The sequence below is a fragment of the Falco biarmicus genome, chromosome 4 (genome assembly GCF_023638135.1).
Source record: "Falco biarmicus isolate bFalBia1 chromosome 4, bFalBia1.pri, whole genome shotgun sequence".
NCBI classification, from domain to species: Eukaryota; Metazoa; Chordata; class Aves; order Falconiformes; family Falconidae; genus Falco; species Falco biarmicus.
In genome coordinates this window covers 42,761,864-42,786,266 of record NC_079291.1, presented here as the reverse complement: position 1 = coordinate 42,786,266, position 24,403 = coordinate 42,761,864, and the positions used below count along the sequence as shown (strand labels likewise).

Below are 24,403 nucleotides of genomic sequence, written 5' to 3'. Positions count from 1 at the left end.
ACATAATTTTTACCTCTATGAAATAATAATAATAATAATAATGTAATTAATTTGAATGAGTGAAAACAGTGATTTAAAAAATTTTAAACAGAATAAAGCATTTTTCAGTAATGTGGAAAAACAGATTTTAGATTTGAATTTACAGTAAAGAGTATGCACCTATATTTTGCTAGCTAGACAGGTGAAAATTATTAATATTTTAAGATCCAGGTGCCAATTCTATGTAAGGGATGAATATTTTCTGCAGATCACCTCTCTATGATGTTTCTTCTATTTCCTTTAGTATAGAAAAGAATGTAGAAATGAAAAGCATCCTTTGTACTTAAGCACTTCTCACGTCAGTGCCAACATCATATTTATTGTGACAAATTTCTTGACCCCTAAGTAATTTCAATACATTGATTTAACATGAAGTAAAATACTTAGGCATACCCAACTAAGCGGGTCTGGAGTACCAACACTTCTGTCCAGCTTTTCATGCATTGACCCCATCATGAGCCAACCTTTGTTTTTCAATATATTTTCCTACTTCCCCTTACCCCAAATCATGATCAGACTTCTACTGATTAACTATTCAGCTCACTGTCATCACCTTATGGAATTATTTATACCAATATGAAATGAAAAAAAGTTAATATTAAATAGTACCATGACCTCTCACTGATTGTGAGTTGAGATAACCCAGATGAATACAAACCTGTATTATGAAATAGCATATGTTAATCTGGCTACGCATGCTCCTTTTAGAAAGGATTTGCACCTAGATACATGTAAATAGTGGGAAGATTCAAACCAGAAGTTTGGCACAGTGAGGCCAGACTCAAGTGAGCATGATCATCACTTTCTCCATGCACACTCCATAGGATTTTGTTGCTGCTGGTGTGTCTGGCATTGTCAGGGGAAAGTCAGGCTCTACTTAATCAACCGTCCAGATAATCTACTCACAGATATTCAATAATTTATAGCATTAAATTGTATTTTGCATTTGGAAATGACTGCATTATTTGCTGGGCAAGGAGAGAATTACAGTAAATTCACCACTGCAATTCTGAACATACAAAATAAAACCAGTGATAAATTAATACATTACATTCAAAATTGTTGCAGAAAAAAAATCTTCAGGGGCAAAGGGATAATGATTATGTATAGAAATTTGATCAATATTAATTTACTTAAAACAGAGCAGCATCCTAAAGGTGCTATTTAAAATTGAATATAGTGTTTACACCATGTAATTTATTCTGATATTGAGAATAGCTTTTAAGTGATACATCTGTATTGTCACAACAAAACCAAAAAGATACAGGAGTCCCTTTCCAAAGGGTTGAAAGGAACATAAAACAAAACTGTTTGCTATGATCACATCTATCAGGAAAAAAACAAAAGTAGATTCCATCCTTCAACCATAATTCAAAACCAGACACTGTTGTATACTCAACTTCCAGGATTAAAAAAACAGCTGAGTACATGTTCTATCATAGCAGAACTAAGTTTTTCATTTCAGTGAAAAGCAGTATTTTTTTCCTCAAGTATGCGGGACATGTTGGTAAACTGCAACCACAATTATCAAACATGAAGAATGTGGGCTACTGTATGGCTATTGCCAATTTAATGAAAAAGTCAAAAAAGAATCTGGAGCTGTGTTGTATTATATTAGATTTACATCAATGCAAGTATTATATAGTATACATTAGTGTTGCAGTTTGGATAGGCTGTTTAATAAATTTACAACCAGAATCCAAACAGACAAGAACTGAAAATATTTGTTTTCTTTTTGCACTTGGACTATTTCTTATAATGGCCTCAATGCCACTTGTCTTCCCACTGGAAGGCTGACTTTAGACCAGTAGCTCTATATATTTGAAATAAATTTAATACTTCTGGGAGCCATGTTGAGCAGCAAGTTTACTGGACTGTGTTTTTCACTGCACCAGTACATGTTCCCTTTTGTCTAACTGTTTGTTACCAAATTCTGCAGCTTGGAAGCAAATAATTTAAATCTTCTTTTGATCTATTTTCCCAGCTTGCTGCATCCATACCAACTGTCATAGCCTGAAGAAGAGAGCAAACCTTTATAATGAAACCACATTGACTCCATTTGTAAAGGAGTATGACAAGAAGATGCATCTTCACTGACGGTAACATCCCATGATATAAGATCATAGGCAGTACTGTAATATATTATGTGCAGTTCTTGCCACTGTGCTTTAAAAATGTTGTGTTCAGACATGCTTCTACTAACAGCTGCTAAAATATTAGGCCACAAAAACTGAAAAAGGTGTGAAAGAGGAAAAGGCGGCTATGCTTATTTGAAAATATATATGAAAAAGGAGTAAGATGCAGTAGGAAGTAGTAGGAGTAAATATAAATCTGCTTAGCATACTACTTATAAGCCTGTCACAGGACTATAAAAATGATACTGACAGTCCTAAGTAGCATAATAAAATAACAATACAGGAAAATACACAAAGAAAAATCTGGCATAAGAAGGTCCCTTCCTATCTTTGATATTTAAACATTAATGAAAAAATTTTTCAGTGGCGTGCAAAGCTTCCAATAAATCAAGATAAAAGCACACAGAAATCCACAGAATACTAGGAAAGGTAGACTCCACTCTTTTCATGTATCATTTGCAACCCAAATAATTACAAATATTCAGGACGTCAAACTAAGCTAGGTGAGAAAAGAATTGGAAAGATAGGGTGGGGGAGAGAAGAAAGGAGGTCTGAAATACTGTAGAAAGGAGAGATTATTTTAGCCATGTGTTAAATTAGATAACATATTTGTAAAATACAAATAAATTAAAGGCATAATTCAACAACAAGATTATAAAAATATGAATGAAGTATTTAAGCTGTACTGTCATAGTTACTGTCATCAAAATCCCTTGACAGAATTAAAATCTTCTGTAGACAGAAGAATGTTACTTCTTATATTGCGTTTTGTTACACAGCACTACCTACTAGGCATATGTTGCAACTCAGAAGCCAATGCAAGGAAGGCATTTCAGATGTAATTTATTTAAAGAGCATCCTTGTGGGCAAAAATGATGAGCATGTTCTGTCCAATTCAGAATTCTTTCATGAATTAAAGAAAAGTGTATAAAAAAGAACTATAGGATGAATAATTATATAAATATGACAACGAAACTATTTAACTCCACTGGGAATATTAATCTGCAAGCCATCTGAAAGGCTTTTTTTCATGCCCCTGTTGAAGGAACTTGTATTTGAAACTGCCTGACATTTAGACAAGCAGTTGTATGCAAAAGGAAGTAAGCTTGCAATTAGGTCTTAACTAATAGTGATGAGAAATAGTATGTGAAGGTGGGTTTAGATGGCAGTTACCTGGCATCATTAAAAGAAAGATAAAGATCATATTTTTAGAGCTCCATTTTCTATTTTGAGGACAGCATTTTGCAAGAATATATTATATTTGAAAACAAATTGAGGCAAAATCTAAACATGTTCATATACATATATAGCCTAGCATAGAACTGCTGCTCTGATTGGCAAGATTCATCACTGTAAACTCATTCTTGCTATTGTGTTCCTCAGCACAAGTACTACCCTCAACTGGGTAAGATGGCCTCATCCTGGATGAAAATTTACTTCATTAACAAATACATGTGCATGGATTTTTATAAAGTCACATACAGTCATAAGCTGCTTTGGTAATTGCCTTTGCTGCATTCTTCTGAATATCGGGGACAGTAGAGACTCCTATAAATGAAAGTAGCTTTTTAAGGCCTCCTGTCTGCTGAATCAGTTGCAGAGCATGCACATCTTCAAGGTAATTTCCCAACACAGCAAGAGCTTCCGCATGTAGATCACTGAATTCCTAATAAGGAAAAACCCCCAAACAAATAACCTTAAAATCATGATTAAAATATCTTTGTCTTTTAACTTTGTCAGATGATTGTCATAACTTTCATCTGGACAGTTTATTCATACTGCAAGGTACATACTTTCATACTCATATTTTTTGTATAATTTCTTTGATATACGTTAGGATGCCACACAATTTATCAAAAACAGTAAAAACCCAGAAAGTTTCTCATTTACATCAAAGTGGGTTAGGCAGGTATTCAGAAAGGACCTGTCATCTTAAAATTTCAGAAACTTCACAGATTCCTCCACGCATTATATTTCCTATGGTGTCATCTGAACTCATGAAGCACTAAAATGAGACTCATAATGACATAAACAATGAAATTTCCAAGGTAGGAAATTATATTTAAGTCCATTGATATCAAAGACAATTCAGAAAAAAAAAATCTGTGTTCAAAGTAGGAACCAGCACCAGATTTCAGCATATAATAGAAAATGTTGAGAAAACATCATATAAAAAGCTATATGGTGAATTTTTCTGATATTTACAATACTGAGAAATGGACAGTAAATGCAAACTAGTATTACTAATAGCAATAAAGCAATAAACCAAATATAAACATTCTGGTGAATCTCTTTGCTCCCTTTCTTATTAAGTTAGGTATTCTAGCTTATCCTATTTCTATCACAGTTAGCTCCAAGTAAGGAGCTCTTTCTTCTTTTATCATTCTTCCACAACACAAGTATTATTTCTCATTAGTCATACAAACATTAGCAGCAAGAACAAAAAACTTTTAAGGCAAGTAAACTGTACATTGGTTTCCAGTATCCTCAGAAGACAATCTAATCCTTTATTTTCTCCGAGCATTATCCTGGTTTCTCTGTCTTTGCTAATTACTTCTAAGGTTTTAAGGGCTAACAACTGAATAACTGGGTATTCAGATTTCAGTAGTTCCAGCAAGGGTGGAATTACATTCAGTGCACGAACTGCAGCATGGCTTTGAAAATCCTGCAGTAAAATATTCAACAAAGAATGTTAGTGATAGAGAATGTAACAGTACATCAATTCCTGACTTTGCAGAAAGAACACTAAAAATCTGATTTCAAACACAGAAAATAAGTCAATATCCCAGAGCTTCCAGTTCTGAAGATTTCTTTCTTTTCAGCTAAGAATCATATTTAATATAATCAAGCCCCACCAACCTTAAATTCCAATTTTTTTTGCATGACCGAAGTACACACTACAGAATCTAGTCCCGTCTAAGGAAGCTTGTATACTCTTAGTTTTCCCTTTTTTGTATCAACATACATGTTTCTTCAAGAAAGTTTTTCAAATTTAGTTTCATCATTTTTATTTACCTTAGTGGGGGGAAAATAGATTTTGCACTCTGCTGTAGTTGCCTGGTTATATCTTTTTGTTTTAGTTAAAATTTCAACTTTAAACAGTGGGTATGCAGCTTAATAAAAAGACAGTAGTAGATTATATTAAAATAGAAAAAATTAAATAAATTACAATTTGCTTTTAAATAGCTTATTGCACATGTGCAGCATGCAATTATCCTTATCAATATAAGCAAGCACCAGGTGCAGTTATCCAGATATACCCTGCAACAAAGACAGTGAGATAGTAAAAAAGGAGAAAGAGTAAAATGTGATTCTGAATAGACATGCTCTGATGCCCCAAAAGAGATAGAGTTATAAACTGAATTCATTATTGAATTGATTCGCTTAAGCCACGGAAGAGAACTGCCATACAAATGCACCATTCTTTTGCTAAGCAGCATATGGATGACATTAGTGCTGAGTGTGAAAGTAGCCAATAACAAATCTATTCCTCCCAGCATGGAAAGTAGCTGTTGACAGCATTCACCTTTCATTAAAAAGATGTTCAAAATTGTGGCTATGGACTTGCTGGCTATAACAAGGCACAACGCAATCGTTAGTTCTTTAATTTACAGGATTATTTCAAGCTTTTGGATAGACAGGTTATAACTCTCATTACAGAGATTAACAATTTCCAACTAAGAAAACAAATTCATATTAATTAAAAAAAATCTGAATCTGATTCTGATCTCACATTGCTGTATAGCATGGATAATTGCATTAAGTTCAACAGAATCATAGCCAAATCATCTATATTCATAACTACTGTAACAGGGACTTTGGTGTCATGTTTTCAAATACATTGATAAACACTGGGGAGTAATGGAGCTAAATATTTCATAATTATTAACCCTAAAGGGGTGGGGGTGGGGGGAAGTGCTTATCCGCCTCTAATTTAAAACAACAACAAACTTTACCTGCACCAGGAGATAGATACATTCAACTGAATTCTTCTTAACGTCAGGATCAGGGCTACCTAGCAGTCTGATAAGTGGTTCTAATCCACCTTGCTCAAATATTTGCACTTTAGTAGTATATTCAACAGCCATATGTGCTAGACAGAGAGTAGCAAATTCATGGATAACTACATCTTCTGTGGGGAAAAAAAAAATATTTTGATCAAATTTGATTCAGCACAGTGTATGTTCACTAACTGAGTGGTTCACAATATTATTTAAAGTCAATAAACAATAGCTGTTAATCATATCTAACATTGCCATAATCATGTTGCTCCATCTGTACGACATAAAACACTACTCAGTGAGTAACAGGGCTACTCCTATAAAAGCAATTACCTATTTAACACATAGTATGACCAATCATAAGTTGCAAGGAAGACGTTATTGTCTGATCAAATGGCAATCATAATTACTTCTGAGTGTATTTTTGCACAAGGAATGAATACTGCAAGCTACCTTCTGGTGCCAGCTGTGATATAAGTGAACTTGTGACATCCAGTTCCCTCAGTAACTTCTTGACATCATCTACAATGAAATAAACACAAATATGAAGCCTTTCATTTGGCATTCTTGGCTGAGTAAAGAAACAGATTCTGCTCCAAGGCAAATGCCCTTATGGTTACTCCCTGAGTGACAAAACGATCTGACTGGGAATAACACATAACTGAAGTTATACCAAGATCATAATGGGCCCAGAAAACACAGAGGAGATTTTCAAGTATCAGACAATATCTCTGACATTTGATATATATGAAGTTCCTCAATACTCTATTGAAACTTCATTCAAAATATTTGCATCTAGCAGGTTCTGACTAAATATTGCACAGTTTTAGTTGTCAAAGAAGTCATATCCCAATACTTAAAATTATCTGTGGTTAAAACTATCAAACTAAAAGCAATCCTTCCATTATTTAATTTTCAAGCTGTCACTTTCTAATTTCATGGTAACACAGCCCACACTGCAAACCGAAAACATGAATTTCATAGGTCTTATTGAAATCACAGTAAAGACTTGCAGAATGGGTTTTTATTGTTGTCAATGGCAAACTAGCAAAACCACAACCACTGAATAACCAAAAAACATCCTTTGGGACAGACTACATGTGATTTTACAGGGCAATGTTATGATCAACACATTACAGTGTTGAAACTTAAGAAAAAAAGTATGAGTTGCATTTACTTTTAAAGAAAAAAACAATTAAGATGTGAATAAAAATGGAAGATTTTCAGCCATTCAAATCCATGTTTGTGCAGCAGCGTTGGAAACCAAGGTCTGAAGGGAATGACTATGTGCTAGTGCTGAGTTGAAAGTAAGGTAAAGATCATGAGGTCCAGCACAACATGAAAAGCAGATAGCAGCTGATGAAAAGACTTAAATAGTGGTTAGGATACCACCATGGAAAACAATTGGGTACAACATCTACCAAAGTAAGACCTTATTGATTATATTAATTAGATGTAGGTTTATAAAGCAATGTAAAAATGACAGCCACTGAAACTCAACCTTACATCATCATCTTCAGGTATGTCTACCTAGCACTCACTGCAGCTTGATCATCTGGCAAAGAGCCACCCAGCATGGATGTAATACATCCATTCTCACCTTATAAAAAGGTACAAGAAAATCTGCATATACTGTGGTTTAATCATTTAATAATGGTATGGCCACAGCAGATTTACTACCTTGCGGTGAATGCAATGTCTCTGAGACATATTCAAGACTACTTGAATTTCACTAGCTCACATACAGATAACAAAATATTTACAGCAGCACTGACCTGTGAAAGAAGATGGGCAAATATGCATGCCCATGCTTGACAGTTCAGCTTTTTCTGTCATCAATACTTGAGTTAGCTCTATAAATTTAACACATTTTCTCCCTTATCATTGTAGTTACACTAATGCCTGAAGTAACAACTGATATTTAACCACAGCATTTTCTGTAGATGATAAATACTACTTTATCCTCTCTTCCAACTTTTGTGAAAGAGAAGACTGTGTCATATCCACATTGGTGGGCATCTTATGTAGTCAGGCTTTCCCTGACAGACATAACCCCAGTATTAAACTATTTCACTTTGGCCCTGTGAAAACAAAAATACGGGTTGGAAAAAACTTCTCTTGTAATTTTTTTTTCAAAATGATTGGAGTTCACTCTAGTTCAATTTGTTCCTTTATTCTAGGCTGTTAATGTAAGACTTTTTCACATGGGCAACGTATTGTTTTGATGATGACACTCATACACACTGAAAAATATTTAAAAATGGAGACTCTTACGATTAGAAGCCATGATGCCAAATACCATGATGGCATTTCTGCGTACAATTGGATCTTCATGTGAGATGAGTTTATACAGAGGTTCCACTGCTCCAAGACCAAGAAGTGTCACTTTGTTTTCATCACCTGAAGAGTAATTAGGTTAAAAGTTATACAAAAATGCAATAAGCTCACAGTTTTAATGTAACAAAGTAAACCAGCTACCGATCTTTTATCAGACTGTAGAATAATAGAAAAAAGGCCTGGACAGGACCTGGGGAGATTGTGTAATCTACACTCCAAATAAACATGTGTCAAATAACATCAAGGATTAATAGTACCTAGGATTAATTCACATTTGTAAAGCAAAGGATGCTTTTGTCTGTTGGACACCCAACTAATTTGTTGGGAGACTGCAGTGGTAGAACAAAGGACAGCTTTCTATTTAGCAAAGTACATGTGAATGGTATCATTAAGAACCTAATTTTATTTTCCTCTTTTCTTGCCTCCCAATTTCATCTTCCTCAAAATAACAGCTAATTCATTCTGTGGATCTCCACTACTCCTCAACTGAAGCAACTACCAGGATCATTAAGTCCCAGAGGAGATTTCTGTCACCTGAGAATGGAGCACTTTGTAGTTGAATAGGCTCTGGACATGCAAAGAACAGAAGCATTTTGTACAATTACAGCCTTCTGTTCCTGCTCACTCAAAAACCACCCCAAATCCAAGAAACAAAATCCAAAACCTACTCCTATTCTTACTTCCCACAACAGCTTTATAATTAATTTTCTAATGAACCATGCCTATTCTTTCTGGCTACAAGTGAGCAATGTGAGAAGAAATTGTGGAATGATGCTCATTCTCAGGCCAGAACAATTAAAATACAAGAACTTTTTTTTATTGAAGAATGGGGTTTAATTTACTAGCAAAATTCAAGAAATAAATTAACTGCAAAGTGAAAATAACTCCTCCTGTGACACACTGCAAAGCTACAGACTAGTATTCTGGAAGATTGCAGGAATATCTGCATTAACAATTTAAAGTAGTATTCATTTAGTAGATCCAGAAAAATTAAATATCTGTCCTTTGAAGTGTGTCACATTTTAGTGTGAACAGCAGGGCAGGAGCCAACAAGAGTTTATGGTGTGCGGTTCATAGCTGTCTCCCAACAGTCCAAATTCTCTCTTCACATACTCAAGATTTGGTTGCATGCCCTCTGCCAAGCTTGCCACATCAAGCTGAACCAAAACATCTTTCAGATCTGTAATACAAAAAAAATAATCTCTTTCCCAGATGCAGGTATGTTGCTTATAACAGAACAGATCTAGGTTATATTTAAACCAAGCTGTTAGAGAGAGAGTGTAAAATCCCACAACAAAATTATCGGAGTTTCCTTCATGCAAACTACAGGAGTTCTTTACAACTGCAAATACAGGTTCGATAGATATTTCAGAAAACCCCCAAAACCTTTGAGATTAAATGAAGATTTCAGTGCTAGGAAATTAAAAATTTGTGAACCACTTTCAAAATCTAAGCAGTTCATTGCAAAAAGACTAACCTTTTGATGCAAATTTATACAGAGCATCACATGCTTTGGCCAAAACTTCGTTCTCAGGAGAACTAAGCATCAGCACAACTGTTGCTGCTGTTTTGCTTTCAATCAATAAAGGATCAAACTACAAACAAAAAAAAAAAGAAGGAATAGTTTGATTTATACTGAGTCTTCCCGTGTGCTGCAGTAGACTCCCACATTTCATTAAAAAAATAATCTAGTTTGAGATCTACACTGAATCAGAAATACTAACATAAGTTCTTATTTACTTGGAGATACTAAGTTTTTAATAACAATTTGAGACATTGTTGAAAAATAAGAAAGAATAATTGACTTCCAAATGTAATCATGATTTCATCTCATATGAAGATTTTGGGAAAACTTTTAACGCTTCCCTGTACATCTAGGAAGTCTTCAAGGCAACAAACGATATAATTCTGTTACACATGGAAGAGCATCCTGCAGCTTCAGAACCAAACATGAGAAGTTTCCCTTAAGCAGCTGTGCAGAGTCTATGAACTTAGGTGTTGCCCAAAGAAGAGGATTTGGTTACTCTGTGGCATTAACACTTTGTGGTTGCTTAAAAAAATTATAAAAAGACCCTTCCTGTGCCTTCATCCATTCAGTTCACTAGCTCACCATGATCTTGTACTAGCTGAAGTATCCAGTTAGAAATTATACAAACTGTTCATTTCCATTTCTGACCTTTCTCACAGAGAAGGAAATTTTCCAAAAAATCTGGCAGTTTTCACCCTCTTAATAGACTCTTTAGGGCTAACACCACTTAAGCAAGGGAATCTTCTAAAAAAGCCTTTCATTCTTTAACAAAACTCAAGGATTTCTGAAAATTCTATCCATTAAAAAGTTTTAAGCTTATTTGGATTTTAAATAATTTTTTAATATGGAAAAACTGTCTTCTGTCCTCACACTTTAGGTCTATAGAGTATCTGTGTTATACACAGAAACTACTAGATACTGGAGTCATGCAGTCTCTCAATATCAATGTATTTATCTTTAAAATACAACAGATTAATAACTTAAGATAGCAGTACAAATTATTTAAAAATATTATTACAATGTATATTTATACTGTATATATTTTAAAATGTCGTTATTTGTTTTACTTCAGTTAAAAACCTGCTAATAGCTACATCAGAGACACATGTTGCTGAACAATAAGGGCATGAAGATACATACAAGTGTCAGTTGTCGAGCAAGGAAATTATTTGGAGCAAATCTTCAAAAAAATTATGAGTGTGCCAGAAGGAAAATGAACAAAAAGGAGGCTTTTTTCCTTCCTCCTTCTCTGACTTCTTCAAAAATAAGGCAAAATATGATCTAGTACCCAGACTTCTAGATTAATTTTTTGGTAGGTTTTTAAATCTAAGTAATTCCATCATCTTCCACGAGGCATATCACACAATTTAACAGTCTGCAAGATCAAGATCTAAGTTTCACTAACAGTTAAGAGGCTGGCTGGCTAATGTGCTTAACTGGTCTCCCTAGCTTCAAGCAGGTCTGAAAACTTGAAGACACTGTCCAACTTCATGTTTGCTGTGACAAGTTGGAGGTGTGGGACAAGCCATGGAACCAAGCTCCTTTTTAAAGACATTATAATCAGGTTACTGTACCATAAGTCATTTTGCTTAACAATGACTCAGCAACAAGAATTAAATCAAATAGTGGCACAGTGGTCCAAGTTACATCTTAATGATGGGCCTAAAATGATGGAATTCTTTATGGGAATTTAATTTTTGGATTGTAAGGAGGCAAAAAAATTCATTCATTCTACCCATATGAGAAGCATATAAAGAATTGTCCCTTTAGCCACCTTCATACTTCTCTACTTCTGTAGATTTGTGTCCTTGCACGGACAGAACATGATCCTCCAGGAAAGTGCTACAATTTAAGCACAGACATTATCTCCTGAGTCTGGCCAAACACTTGGTGATGGGATAACACCATAATTTTTAGTGAAAGCTGTTCATCCTCCAGAGATAAACAAACACAAAGATTGATCTCAGATAAAGCGTAATAAGAAATGAAATATGAAATAAGAGTTTTAAAATATCAGTTATTTATTTACATTGACCTAATATCAAAGACACTATTACATTGCTCCATTTTCGTTGTGTCTCATGTTCACAAGTAATCCTATAAACTACAATTCAGCGATAATTCCTAGGATTTAATGATGGGTTGGCAAATGAGCAGAGTGAAATTGGTCTAATCTCTACCCTTTTGTATAGACATTACATTCACTACTACTGTCTGAAATATTCAATAGGCACTTTCCTATTAGAAGTAGCTTCGTGTTGAAAGCACTGTAAGAAGAGTCACTGAAATCAATGTTTAAGATAATGTTTAACAAGTCAGAGGCCTGAAAAAGTCAGTGATTTGCTGGGAAGTAACACTGTTCATCAAAACTATCAAAACCATCACAGAACTGGATATGACTTTTGCTTATCACAATGCCAGCATAGCTAGAGTCCCCCCTCTTTTTTTTTTTTTTTTTTTTTCAAAAAATCAAGACTTGTGCCTAAATCTTCATACATCATTGCAGACTCTTCCCTTAATGGCACATACAGGACAGGTTACATGCTAGAATAATACCTCTGAAGTTACAAACAACCTTGAATTAAACACAGAAATTTACCTGGTTTATAAGCAACAACATTTCCAACATTTGGTCTGTATTAAGAAAAAGCCAAGTTAAATGAAAGAGAAAGCTACAATTCATAAACTTCTGTATGTCTTTGTTCATTATTTTTGTGTACCTTTGACTTCAAAGCCATTAGAAACTGTAGAGTATTTGGGGTTTTGGTTTTGGTTTACATCAATTTATCCTGAAATTGAAGATAATATGAAATACGTTTCCAGTCAGACCAAAGACCCATCTAGCCCAGCATTCGCTCTCTTGCAAAGGCCAGTAACAGGTGTGGGCAAGCAGACTATTAGAATTTGCTTATATTTCCTCCCAGACTGAAGCACTCTGCAACCTTGAGTCAGTGATTTTATCTCTGTGTTCAAAAGGTCCAAGAAAAATTTCCTTCCAGTTAATTTGGTAAGTAATCTTTGAAGCCAGTAAATTTTTTAGCCACCATTAATATTCTGAGGCACCAGTATCACAATTTAATGGTCATATAAAGAGTTGTGCCTTTTCTTTGTTTTACAACCTGATAATTTTGTCCTCCACAGTTTGTTCACCATAAGAAACAGCAAAATAAATTACACCCATTTGCCTTCTCTTTGTATTCATCATTTTATAAGTTTCTATGATATTCCTCTTCACAGACATTTCCTTTTGGGGATGAAGAAACCTATTCCCTTTGATCTTTCCTAATATAGAAGACACTGTGTTTATTCTTGTTGCCTTTCTTAGTACTTTTCAACTGTACCTTTTTTTGAGATGGAAACACCAGAACTGTTAATGGTATTCATCATGTGCATGTATAATGCATTTGATAGTGACATGGTGTTTTGCCTTTTATTCCTGGAATTTGAAATATATTTATTCCTTTTTGCCTACTTAGTAACAGGCTGCCATTTTCATGAAAGAATCCACATTAATTCTGATAGACTGGATGACACAGGTTGCAGAACACCCCATGACATTCCACTTGAAACCTGTCTCCATTATGACACCTGAACAGTAATTTATTTTCTCACCTTTGCTTTCTATTTTATAAACACTATCGCCAGGAGAGGAGTTCCTTTTTACCTCTTAGTGTTTACGTGACTGAAGAGCCTGGTCTAAAAACTTTTGAAAAAGCTAAATAACTGTATCAGCCCAATCACCATTATGCACGTGCTCACTGACTCCTCTAAAGGATTCAAACAGATTTTAGAGATTGAACTTTCCTTTACACAAGCAGTATTGAGTCTCCCCATAACTATCATATTCATCCATGCAGTTTTTTTCAGTAACTATTTCTACCACTTAGCACAGCACAGAAGACAAACTTTCTGTCATTATGGATGTATTTCTTTTTGAAAATGAAATTTTCTACCCTCCATTTCCCTAGTACAAAGGGTACATATTAAATACCGCAAGTAACTGTATGCCTTGCGTCTACTGTCATGCCTTTTAAATTTTTTTTTTTATACTGCAAAGATATTTAAGTTTTAATTATTCAGGCCTGTTTTAATTACTCCTATCCACATAGATCTTTGTGTCACCTCCTGATTTTCTAGGTTATCCCATATAGAAATGGCTTTAGATCAATTTATCCTCTCTTACCCTCTCACACTGAAGTTTTATGTCAAGTCGCCTTTCATAAGCATTTATTATTGACTGGCACTTATGAATTACATTTGTAATATTCATGTTTCCACAGAAGAGTTGGGCAAAACCTGATATCAATTGCTATGCCTCAGCGACATCACGGCTGTTGGATGTTACTATCTTAGTCAAAATTATTTATGCGTATTTAATATTGAAATTGTGAGGTAGTTTTTGCTGATCAATTTTTCTGTGACCTTTGAAAAAGCTCTTGCAGCACTATCACTCTTTACAGACAAACCCACTGCTTTTTTAAAACAGTGTACTGAACTGGATTTAGTTTCATGCTCCTCTGTGGGACTCATTGAGGTCCTGATTTTCATTAATTTAGTTATTATCTGACACAGAATTTATATTATACCCTTTTCAATGTTTCTGTCTTACTTCCTCTACTTCTTTCTGAATAAACCAATTCAACTTTAAAAATACCTATATTTTGAACTTTTATCTTCTGGGGAGTCTCCTTGTACCTTTTGAATTTATTTACGCTCTTGAAAAGTGTGCTAGTGTCAGACCCTTAATCTCCATCTTTTGAAAAAAAAGTCACATTACTACCATTATTTCACATTTAGCTTCAGTTCTTGTACTTGTCACTGTAGCACTTCCAATGACAGCAGCAGTTCAGGTTTTTCTGGTAACAACTGTATCTCTTTGCATAAGATCCAGAAGATGTAGTATTGTCATTCAAAATACCTGTAAAGTTTTGTATTCAGTAAAAACCTCTGCAGATCCATCTAGGATCTTAATGCTTCCATCCTTAAAGAAAGGGAATGTCTGCACAGTTGAAAAGACAGGCAAATTTCAGGTCACTCTTCTCCTTTCTCTTTTGATTTTTACAAATGGAAAGCTAATACTGTTCTTCAAATAAAAAGAGGCCTGGATTGTTTCATACATTACTACTTGCAAAGCCTGCCAAAGACAACAACCTCCACAAAGAACTATACATGCCCAGTTACTCTGGTTTGTATGCTGTCCAAGAAAAGCAGAAACAGAATCATCTTTAAAATACATTTTTAGAATAACATGGGTAAGCTGGGAGAGTAAGAAACTATGTAAGGATGGCAGAGCTTGGGCTATAATTGTGTAATGTTTATTTTATAGCACATAGCAGTTTATAAACTTACCACATCCTTGGGTGGAGGCTCTACTTCCTTCTTTACTTTTTTACCCATTCTAAAAACAAAAAACAAAAAATAAAAGCAGACAAACTCACTCCTGTTTTATAGGAATCATTTTACCAGGGATTTAGGAAAGCTTGCAAGACAGACCTTCTCATTCATTTGACCCACCTGATCCATTTGAAGATCTCTTTGACATACTAATTTCTATGCAGAAAGTTGTCCCTTATAAACAAAACAAACTTTCTAACACTTGAACACATTTGGTAAAATACAGCTGTTAACAAAACACATAACTAAAAAGAAAGATCTGAGATGTGACAGGCTCAAGCTGTAATGTGGTACAAATACACAATTCTTGCTTTAATTTAGTTTTATCTGCATCTATAAATCATGTATGAACTTGAAAGTCCTATTAGCGTATTTCTCTCTGTCTACACCTTCTATGTTGGCAAACATTCTACACAACTGCAGAATGTACAAATAAGGTCTGCCTTCAAAATGCAGTTCAAATTTCAATTTGAATTCTCTGTTCATATTTCACAGAAGACAAAAATCAGGTCTGCAGGTATTAAGCAGTTCTGCACAGCACAAATTTCACTGGTTTAAAAAAGTTATACCTATTTACACAAAGTACAACTTACACCTTCTGCTTTTTTTTTATTAGCACATGTGCACATGAACCAGGAAGACCATCTCCGCTGCATCTATAGTAGCTTCTGAAACATACGGATGTAATACCTCATGTGGACCTAATTTCATGTAGCTTGCAAAACTTCAGCAGAGCCTTCCACTCTACAGCTACAGGCAAAAGTAAAGAGCAACATAACCCACTAGCACTACCTATGTCTAGAACATAACCCAAGTTATGCCAAACTTAGGTTTGTTTTAACACTATGTAAAAGTGAAATGTGCACTGTTAGTACCCATTAGAAACTCCTCCATTAGTTCTCAAAAGGAAACCACACATTAAACCTCAGCCAGACTGCCTGTGGTATAAGAGGTTTTTCTGGTGCAGTATGAGCTGCAGCCTGGCTGGTTACAAAAGTCAAGGCTATTGTTTGTTGTGTTCAACAAAAATCTGGAGCTCTTATTGAATCCTCTGAATTTTTTTTAGGTATTGTTCCTATACTGGCTTCTTGAACTGTAAGGCGGCAGTAGTGAAACCAGTTCATATGCACATTCTAAAAATGGATCTGAAATATAAATTTTCGTAAGCAGGTCACTCATTATAGTTTTGAGATGAAGACCCATACAATCAAAGATTCTTCACCTCCCATCTGCTTTACCCTTGTGCATATATACACACGCACATGAAAACACACACACCCCCCAGAATTCAGTATTTCAGAAAGTGCAGCTTTGGCTTGAGACAGAGTAACTTATATAAAGAAAGCATAAGGACAAATTACTAATAGTATATTCAACAAAAATGATGGACATACTACCTTCTGATTTATGCAGTCACTGTAGAAAGTAAGCATCATGCACACATACAAGAATCAGATTTACAAGGACCAGGAAATACTGGTTATTAAAACTGTGTTAAATCCTGATATGGACATATGAACATTTATTTAGAAATATTCAGTTCAGCTCAATTAATTTCAAATATAAACTAAGCTAAAGTAATAAAAAGCAATTTTAATTTTGAATGAGTTTAGGTTTAAACCAAACTATTTTAAGAAGTTAATTCATGTAGAAGTATTTATAATGTTGTAAAATTAATGTTCATAGATTCAAATAATTATACATATTCCAAAACTGTGAATAACTAAAGCCTTTAACTGTAAAAATTTCTTCACACTGTACAATTACATCCAACTTCTGAGAATATTTTCAAGACACACATTCTTCTACATCTTCAGAAATATTTGGTTCCTTGGTAATATTAAAAAAGCAGTATGATCTGTAGCAACAAGCACACAGAACTGGCCAATTATTGTGGATGACACCCCTCAGTCTGTTTCTTTGCTGCAGTTATTATTCTGGATTTCAATGCATTCTGCCATCAAATGTTGCTCTTAGCTTTGTTCCCATAAAGCGCTCTGCATTCAACAGTCATCCTCTGACTCGAAGCAATGATGCACATGGAATTCTTTGGCTTACTGATAATTAAAAATGTGTCTTCTGCATTAAATTTTGATTTTCAGACAATCAATGTGTACAGGTATTGAAAGGCCACTGACCCATGAAAGAACTTCTTATTCAAATACCTTTCTCTCCATGATAGCTGCATGTTGCCTTTTCTCAGTAGGTTTACAGTATGCTTATCTTTGATTCTCAGTTTACTATTCTAAATATTTAGAATTCAGAAAAAAACTAGCAGGATTTAGATTTTTTAAATGTGATTAAATGCTGGGTGTATCTTACCTGAAAAACCTCTTTTAAAAACTAAAACTCTTTTCACTAGTAATTAAGTGTAATTAATTAAATTAAATAATTACTGGAGAAACTGGCTGCTCAGGGCTTGGATATGCGTGCTCTGCACTGGGTGAAACCTGGCTGGCTGGCCGGGCCCAAGGAGCGGTGGTGAACGGAGTCAAACGCCGTTGGTGGCCGGTCACAAGTGGTGTCCCCCAGGGCTCAGTCCTGGGGCCAGTCCTGTTTAATCTCTTCATCCATGATCTGGGCGAGGGGATCGAGTGCCCCCTCAGCCAGTGTGCAGAGGGCACCAAGCGGGGGGAGCGCTGATCTGCTGGCGGGCAGGAGGCTCTGCAGGGGGGTCTGGGCAGGCCGGGCCCATGGCCGAGGCCGGTTGTAGGAGGTTCAACAGGGAGAAGTGCCGGGTCCTGCACTGGGGACACAAGAGCCCCACGCAGCGCTACGGGCTGGGGAAGGGTGGCTGGGAAGCTGCTGGGCAGTGGAAGACCTGGGGCAGCTGGTCAACAGCCGGCTGAACATGAGCCAGCAGTGTGCCCAGGTGGCCAAGAAGGCCAACAGCAGCCTGGCTTGTATCCAAAGCAGTGTGGCCAGCAGGGCCAGGGAAGTGATTGTCCCCCTGTGCTCTGCACTGGTGAGATCGCACCTCAAATACCGTGTTCAGTTTTGGGCCCCTCACTACAAGGCAGACATTGAGGTGCTGAAGTGTGTCCAAAGGAGAACAACGAAACTGGTGAAGGTTCTAGACCACAAGACTTAACAGGAACAGCTGAGGGAATGGGGGTTGTTTAGCCTGGAGAAAAGGAGGCTCAGGGGAAGCCTTATTGATCTCTACAGCTACCTTAGAGGAGGTTGTAGACAGGTGAGTGTTGGTCTTTTCTCCAAAGTAACAAGTGACAGGACAAGAGGAAACAGCCTCAAGTTGTGCCAGGGGAGGTTTAGATTGGATATTAGGAAACAGTTCTTCACTGAAAGGGTTATCCAGCATTGGAACAGGCTGCCCCAGGGAAGTGGTTGAGTCACCACCCCTGGAGGTATTTAAGATGTCCTGGTTTCATCTGGGATAGGGTTAATTTTCTTCTTAGTACCTGGTGCAGTGCTGTGTTTTGGATTTGGTGTGAGAACAATCTTGATAGAACACTGATGTTTTAGGTTGTTGCTGGGTGATGTTTATACAAAGTCAAGGACCTTTAAGTTCCTTGGGCCCTGCCAGTGAGAGGGCTGGAGGGGCATGGGAAACTGGGAGGGGACACAGCCAGGGCAGGTGACCCAAACTAGCTAAAGCAATATTCCATACCATGCAATGTCATGTGGAGTATATATAAGCTGGGGGAAGAAGGAGGAAGGGGGGAGGACATTTGGCATTATGGCATTTGTCTTCCCAAGTAACCATTATGCACGATGGAGCTTGGCTTTCCTGGAGATGGCTGAACACCTGCCTGCCCATGGGAAGTACTGAATGAATTCCTTGTTTTGCTTTGCTTGTGTGCACAGTTTTTGCTTTATCTATTAAAGTGTCTTTATCTCAACCCACAGGTTTTCTCACTTTCACTCTTCTGGTACTCTCCCCCATCCCACTGCGAGGGGAGTGAGTGAGCGGCTGCATGGAGCTTGGTCACCAGCCAGGGTTAAACCATGACAGACATGCAGATGTGGTGTTTAGGGACGTGATTTTGTTGTGGACTTGACAGTGTTATGTTGTTGGACTCAATGATCTCAAAGGTCTTTTCCAACATAAATAATTCTATAATACTATCATTCTAAATCTTAAAGGCAAAATAAAGAATATTCTCATTTGAGCAATATTCTCTACTTGATGTACTGTAGGTTTCTATAATCATAGAGGCATACTTTTTCCACATATATTTTTTGAGATTAAAGGGTTGATTGTTTTAAATCATGTAGAACTAGAGGTAATAAAGGACACTGACATAACAGATGTAGTCCATGCACAGTGAAGTAATCTATGAAGTTATCATATGAAGTAGTTTCTATGCTACTTCCTGTCCTCCACCTGAAATTTATTGCCTTCAGTGGTGGGCAGCCTGCTTTGCTTTGCTCCTACCCTGTTCCAGTGCAGTGTTCTCATCAGGTGTTGTCTCTCAGCCAGCAGGACAGTCATTACGTCTAACTAAATCCTTATTCCAAAACTACGATCCCCAACACACACCCTCAGCTCTGACTATTCTTGGTGCCAAAGCTCAGCAGACACCACTGTTTCACCCTGAACTTCATTAGGGCCTCCAGCTTTCCCATAGGACCAGAACTATCCCACTGTGAGTATCTTAAGTTAAACCAGTACCCAGAAACTATGAGCAGTATCCACTAAACTAATTAGGCATCAGTACTTAAGTTAGTCACTCTACCTGATAATCAGTGGAGATCTAGTCAATGTATTCAATAGGTCTTAAGGCAGATTAATCCTAAAGTAGGTTATCTAAAATTGAATTGCACCTTAAAAATAAATACTTTTTCCTCAGACCAAAACCAGAGCCTAGAGTTGCTAGCTCATGTATTGACATTTACGTTGACATCTAAATTTAGTGAGATAAACTTATTACCCTGTTTCTCCACATGAAGCCACATGCTAGGCCTGGCAGATACTATCACAGTAGACAGAGCATTAGCAGAACTAGGCATGACAAAACACAGCCACCTTTTCTTTTTAAAAGCTGCTGAAGGAATAGGCCCATCTCCAGTAACATCTCCGTGACTAGAACATTTTACCCATAAGTAGAAAATGATTTTGAGGAAGGTCACAAATGTGGACTTTTTAGTTGAAAAGTGGAACCCTCTTAACCTCCTGGCTATTATATCATGAACTGGCATCTCTGCCACATCAAATATAATCAGGAAATATTACCTAGTTTTTTAGAGTTGTTGCAGATGCCTGACAAGAGGAGAGACTCCAAGTACTAGATTGTAAGATAATGATGGCCATGATCCCTGTACTTCATTTTATTGTCTTGGTCTGGGAATCTCTGCTTGGTGTGAAACGTTTCTCTTGGACTGCAAATCTGAGATAACCACTTATTTCTAGTCACTCTAATTTTTCTTTCTTTTTTTTTTTTTAAATACCAGATGATGGATAGCAAGTGAGCTTTAACAAAAAAAAGGTCTATAAAGCATACTTTGAAATATGAGGAAAGTCTTATGGTGGTTTTTCTGTTCAAAATACTGAAACCTTTACAGTATGGAGTATATATCTGTACTATCAGAGTCCTGTTGCATACATGTAAAGACCATAATATTTTGTGGTTTTATGCTGGGCAATGCATTTAGAAAACATTAATTGTTCCATTTGGATTTTCTGTTTTCTAAAACATTAAATATTTGACACAACCTAAGACCCTGCACATACTGAATGCTAGCAAAGCAGGAGACAAAGAATAAGTCAAAGACACAGCCAGCTGTGGAACTTACCTCTTAGTCAAGGAATCAAAGGTCTCTTCTGAGAGCAATTAGTCCTATGGAAAAGCAACACAAAGAGAAGGATTTAAGAATAGCTTCTAACCAGGTATTTATTACACAATCCACTTGCGAATTAATTGTCTCATGCTTTAAGATACTTTGAAGCTCTGTTACTACAACCTGGCCATGATTTGTAGGTTCTTCCTGAAAACAATGCACAAGTGAGATTCTTTTTGCCTTCCAAGTGATAATTACGTAATCTCAATTTAGTCTACCTAGGTTAAGTGAAGTCTCGATGCTTCTTCTTGTCTCACAGAAATTAAAATACATTTTCTGTGATAACAATGAAAATTTCCTATAAACTGGTCATCTGCATTGATTACATCAATTAATTTCTGTATGGACACTCTAGTTCTGCTACCTTCCAATGCAATCAAAAGGAAGATACTAAAATTATAATCACAGCAATGGTAGTCTTACTAAATCTTACTGCTTTCTTGAGTCCCTAAACTAGTATGCCCTTTGTATGCCGGTCTAAATATCCTCCTCATCATCACAGGTACAGGTACCTTTTTAATAATTAAGAGAGCAACATAGAATAATTTTGAAACTCCCTTCTTTCCTTCTCCCAGATGATTCTTCTGTGTTTCTTCTGTCCTACTCCTTAAATACGGATTAACAGACTCCCCTTGCCCAGTGTTGTAATGCCACTGCAAGCATTAGTACATTATAAAAAACTTGGCTTCACAGAAGAGAGTTAAAAAGAGGTACCAGGTCCAATTTAATATTCAGTTGCTGAAGATATATGCTGTATGAAAATAATACATTATATAAGAGACCAATTAAGTCAAGATCTTTGAACCTGCCCACTGTTTTATCTATGCCCATGTGTATTAGGCAAAAAATGATTAGGATTAAGTCAAGAATTAGCTACAGTGCAACAGATGTTAACTAACCAAACTTAACTAGAACCTGTTCCTAGATAAAAGATAACATTTTCTATTTTAATTCAGCTGGGCAAAGTCCATCCCCCTGTACACCCCCCCTCAAATACATTCTGATCATTCTGACAGTTCATTTAAAGATTACATTTTTTCCAACCATCTATGTGCTTGTAAATTATACAATGCACAAAACAAAAGATTCACTAAAAAAAAATACTGAGAGACGCAGAGTGGAGGACTCTGCAAGCACACCCTTAAAACCAAAATGAGTTTGTAGTTAGATGCCAGGCTGAGGAAATAGCTATGAGAGAAAAAAGGTGGGGATTTTAGGTAAGCTAAAAAATAATACAAATATTCATTTAAAATCTCAGAACTCAACATACGTTGATACTTTTTATTTGCATTCTGATATCACATTGACATTCATCTGTTACTTTCAAAAGCACAAGGATAGATGCTTAGATTTTTAACAAAAGCCAAGATTCTCAGGTATTTGATTCCACAACCTGATGCTGTGAAAATAGGCAAGATTGGCAATAAAATTTTGACTCATGTACATCCTCTGATTGATAACAGCACCTTTTTTCATACTGCCCAAGGACCATACTTCACCGTTTTCTGAAGCTGAACAGCTTGGTACAGCTAAGTAAGAGGTATACTGTCAGGAGTGTTTCGGTTGTGTTAAGATCCTAAGCTGTAGGGACAGAATGTATTTTCCAATTTGTACAGTGTAAAATATGATGTATGAACGTCAGTAAAAAGAAGTAATGGGAATTACGGAACACGATAGCATTCTTTCCAAATCACAGAATTAATGAGGCCTCAGCACAAAAATCCTCCTTCAGTGAGTAAGAACAGTCTTCCATGGCAGATCAGTATCCCACCTCCAGAATGGTAAGAGCCAAATGCTTCTGATAAATGCATGAAACCAATCCCAAAAGTCAGATTTCCTTCATCTGTTACAGGTTTTTTATTTCCCTAAAGTACAAAGGTTTAGATCTCCTGAAGTTTTTATGTTCTTCCTAACAATAGTAGCTATTTTTATTGTCCACATAAATGCTTAATCCTTTTACTCTTCATTCTTAGTTTGACACGCTATGGCACCCATCCAATTGTCAAGTGTACTGTATAAGGACCTACTCTTTAGATTTTAAAAATATGTAAACAGTTTAAATGTGTTATTCAATTCAACACAATATCCCCTTGTTCTTGTACTACAACTTCAGTTAAAAGATGCCCTGACTTGATCTTTTAGGCTTTCTTTTATAACTCCCTGTACATTTTGATTTATCACCTTTCTAAGCTGCCTTAATTATTTTTACTGTATAGCTTTTCCAGACATATATGTTTCTTGTCTCAGAGTCCCTCTGTGACTGTTAAATCTTTCTCAGACATGATGACCCTAACCTGAAATACCATAATCAGTTCTAGAACACTACTGATTTATTCCAGTGACATTATAACTTTTTGGGTATTAATTTTTACCCAATTTCCTCAGTGAAGATCTTCACTACACTATCCACATATGGTGAGCAGGTAATTTTCTCAGTTGATCACAATTAATTTAAGTTCATTGTTGAAGAGTATATTGTTCCACATAGTCCCGACAGTGTAAATTACATTGGTTTCATCAACAATGAATTTTATCTGTCACACTGCTACCAGTTCACCTAACTGCAGAAGAGCTCTCGGAAGTTTCTAGCAGTCTTCTTTAGTTGTAACATAAATTACTTTATCTCACTAGAAAATTTTGATTTCTCTATGTTATTGCTCATTTCCAAATTATAATGAACATATTAAATAACATCAGACCTAGGATCTATCCTTGGAGAATCTAAGCTATGACAACCTGAATGAAAGGAGAGTTTTAGAAATTATGTCTGTGATTTTAAATGTCTCACTGAGACACATAGTGAAATCCCTCATCCCATAAGAAAGAAACTAAAGAAAAATTGACTTAATCTAAACCAAATGAGAGACAGTAGTTACACAACCACTGCATGAGCAATAATAGCAGGACACTTCTCATACAGAAGTCAAAGATGGTCTGCCTTAGGAAGACAGACATTTTAAAGACTAGTAAAAAATTAAATACATGCCTTTTTTTAGCCAGCTGTGCCATCTACATGTCTTAAAATGAATGCTTCCTTCTGCTAGCTTCACAGGGACACTGGGTGAAAGGGACATTCTGATCAAACTTATTCCCCTGCCCCATCACAGCCACCGCATCATATTAATCCCATCTGATACCTCTCACGCTGTACCTTAAAAACTGTTAGGTAT

The 24,403-nt window shown here is 36.1% G+C and overlaps 1 protein-coding gene across 8 annotated transcripts in view; it reads right to left on the bottom strand.

Moving 5' to 3' along the window:
* Nucleotides 1-24,403, bottom strand: part of ARMC3 (armadillo repeat containing 3) — a 96,039-nt gene that overhangs the window by 35,160 nt on the left and 36,476 nt on the right. For 5 of the 8 annotated variants that reach the window (XM_056336117.1, XM_056336118.1, XM_056336115.1 and 2 more), the window contains 8 exons: nucleotides 21,189-21,232; nucleotides 15,390-15,438; nucleotides 9,990-10,107; nucleotides 8,450-8,575; nucleotides 6,629-6,697; nucleotides 6,131-6,306; nucleotides 4,645-4,839; nucleotides 3,657-3,840 (listed from right to left, as the gene is read on the bottom strand). In XM_056336117.1, coding sequence (XP_056192092.1) covers nucleotides 3,657-3,840; nucleotides 4,645-4,839; nucleotides 6,131-6,306; nucleotides 6,629-6,697; nucleotides 8,450-8,575; nucleotides 9,990-10,107; nucleotides 15,390-15,437 — 916 coding nt within the window. In that variant the 5' untranslated portion in view covers nucleotide 15,438; nucleotides 21,189-21,232. The remainder of the gene's footprint in view (nucleotides 1-3,656; nucleotides 3,841-4,644; nucleotides 4,840-6,130; nucleotides 6,307-6,628; nucleotides 6,698-8,449; nucleotides 8,576-9,989; nucleotides 10,108-15,389; nucleotides 15,439-21,188; nucleotides 21,233-24,403) is intronic. The other 3 variants (XM_056336121.1, XM_056336122.1, XM_056336120.1) reach the window with 2 other exon arrangements.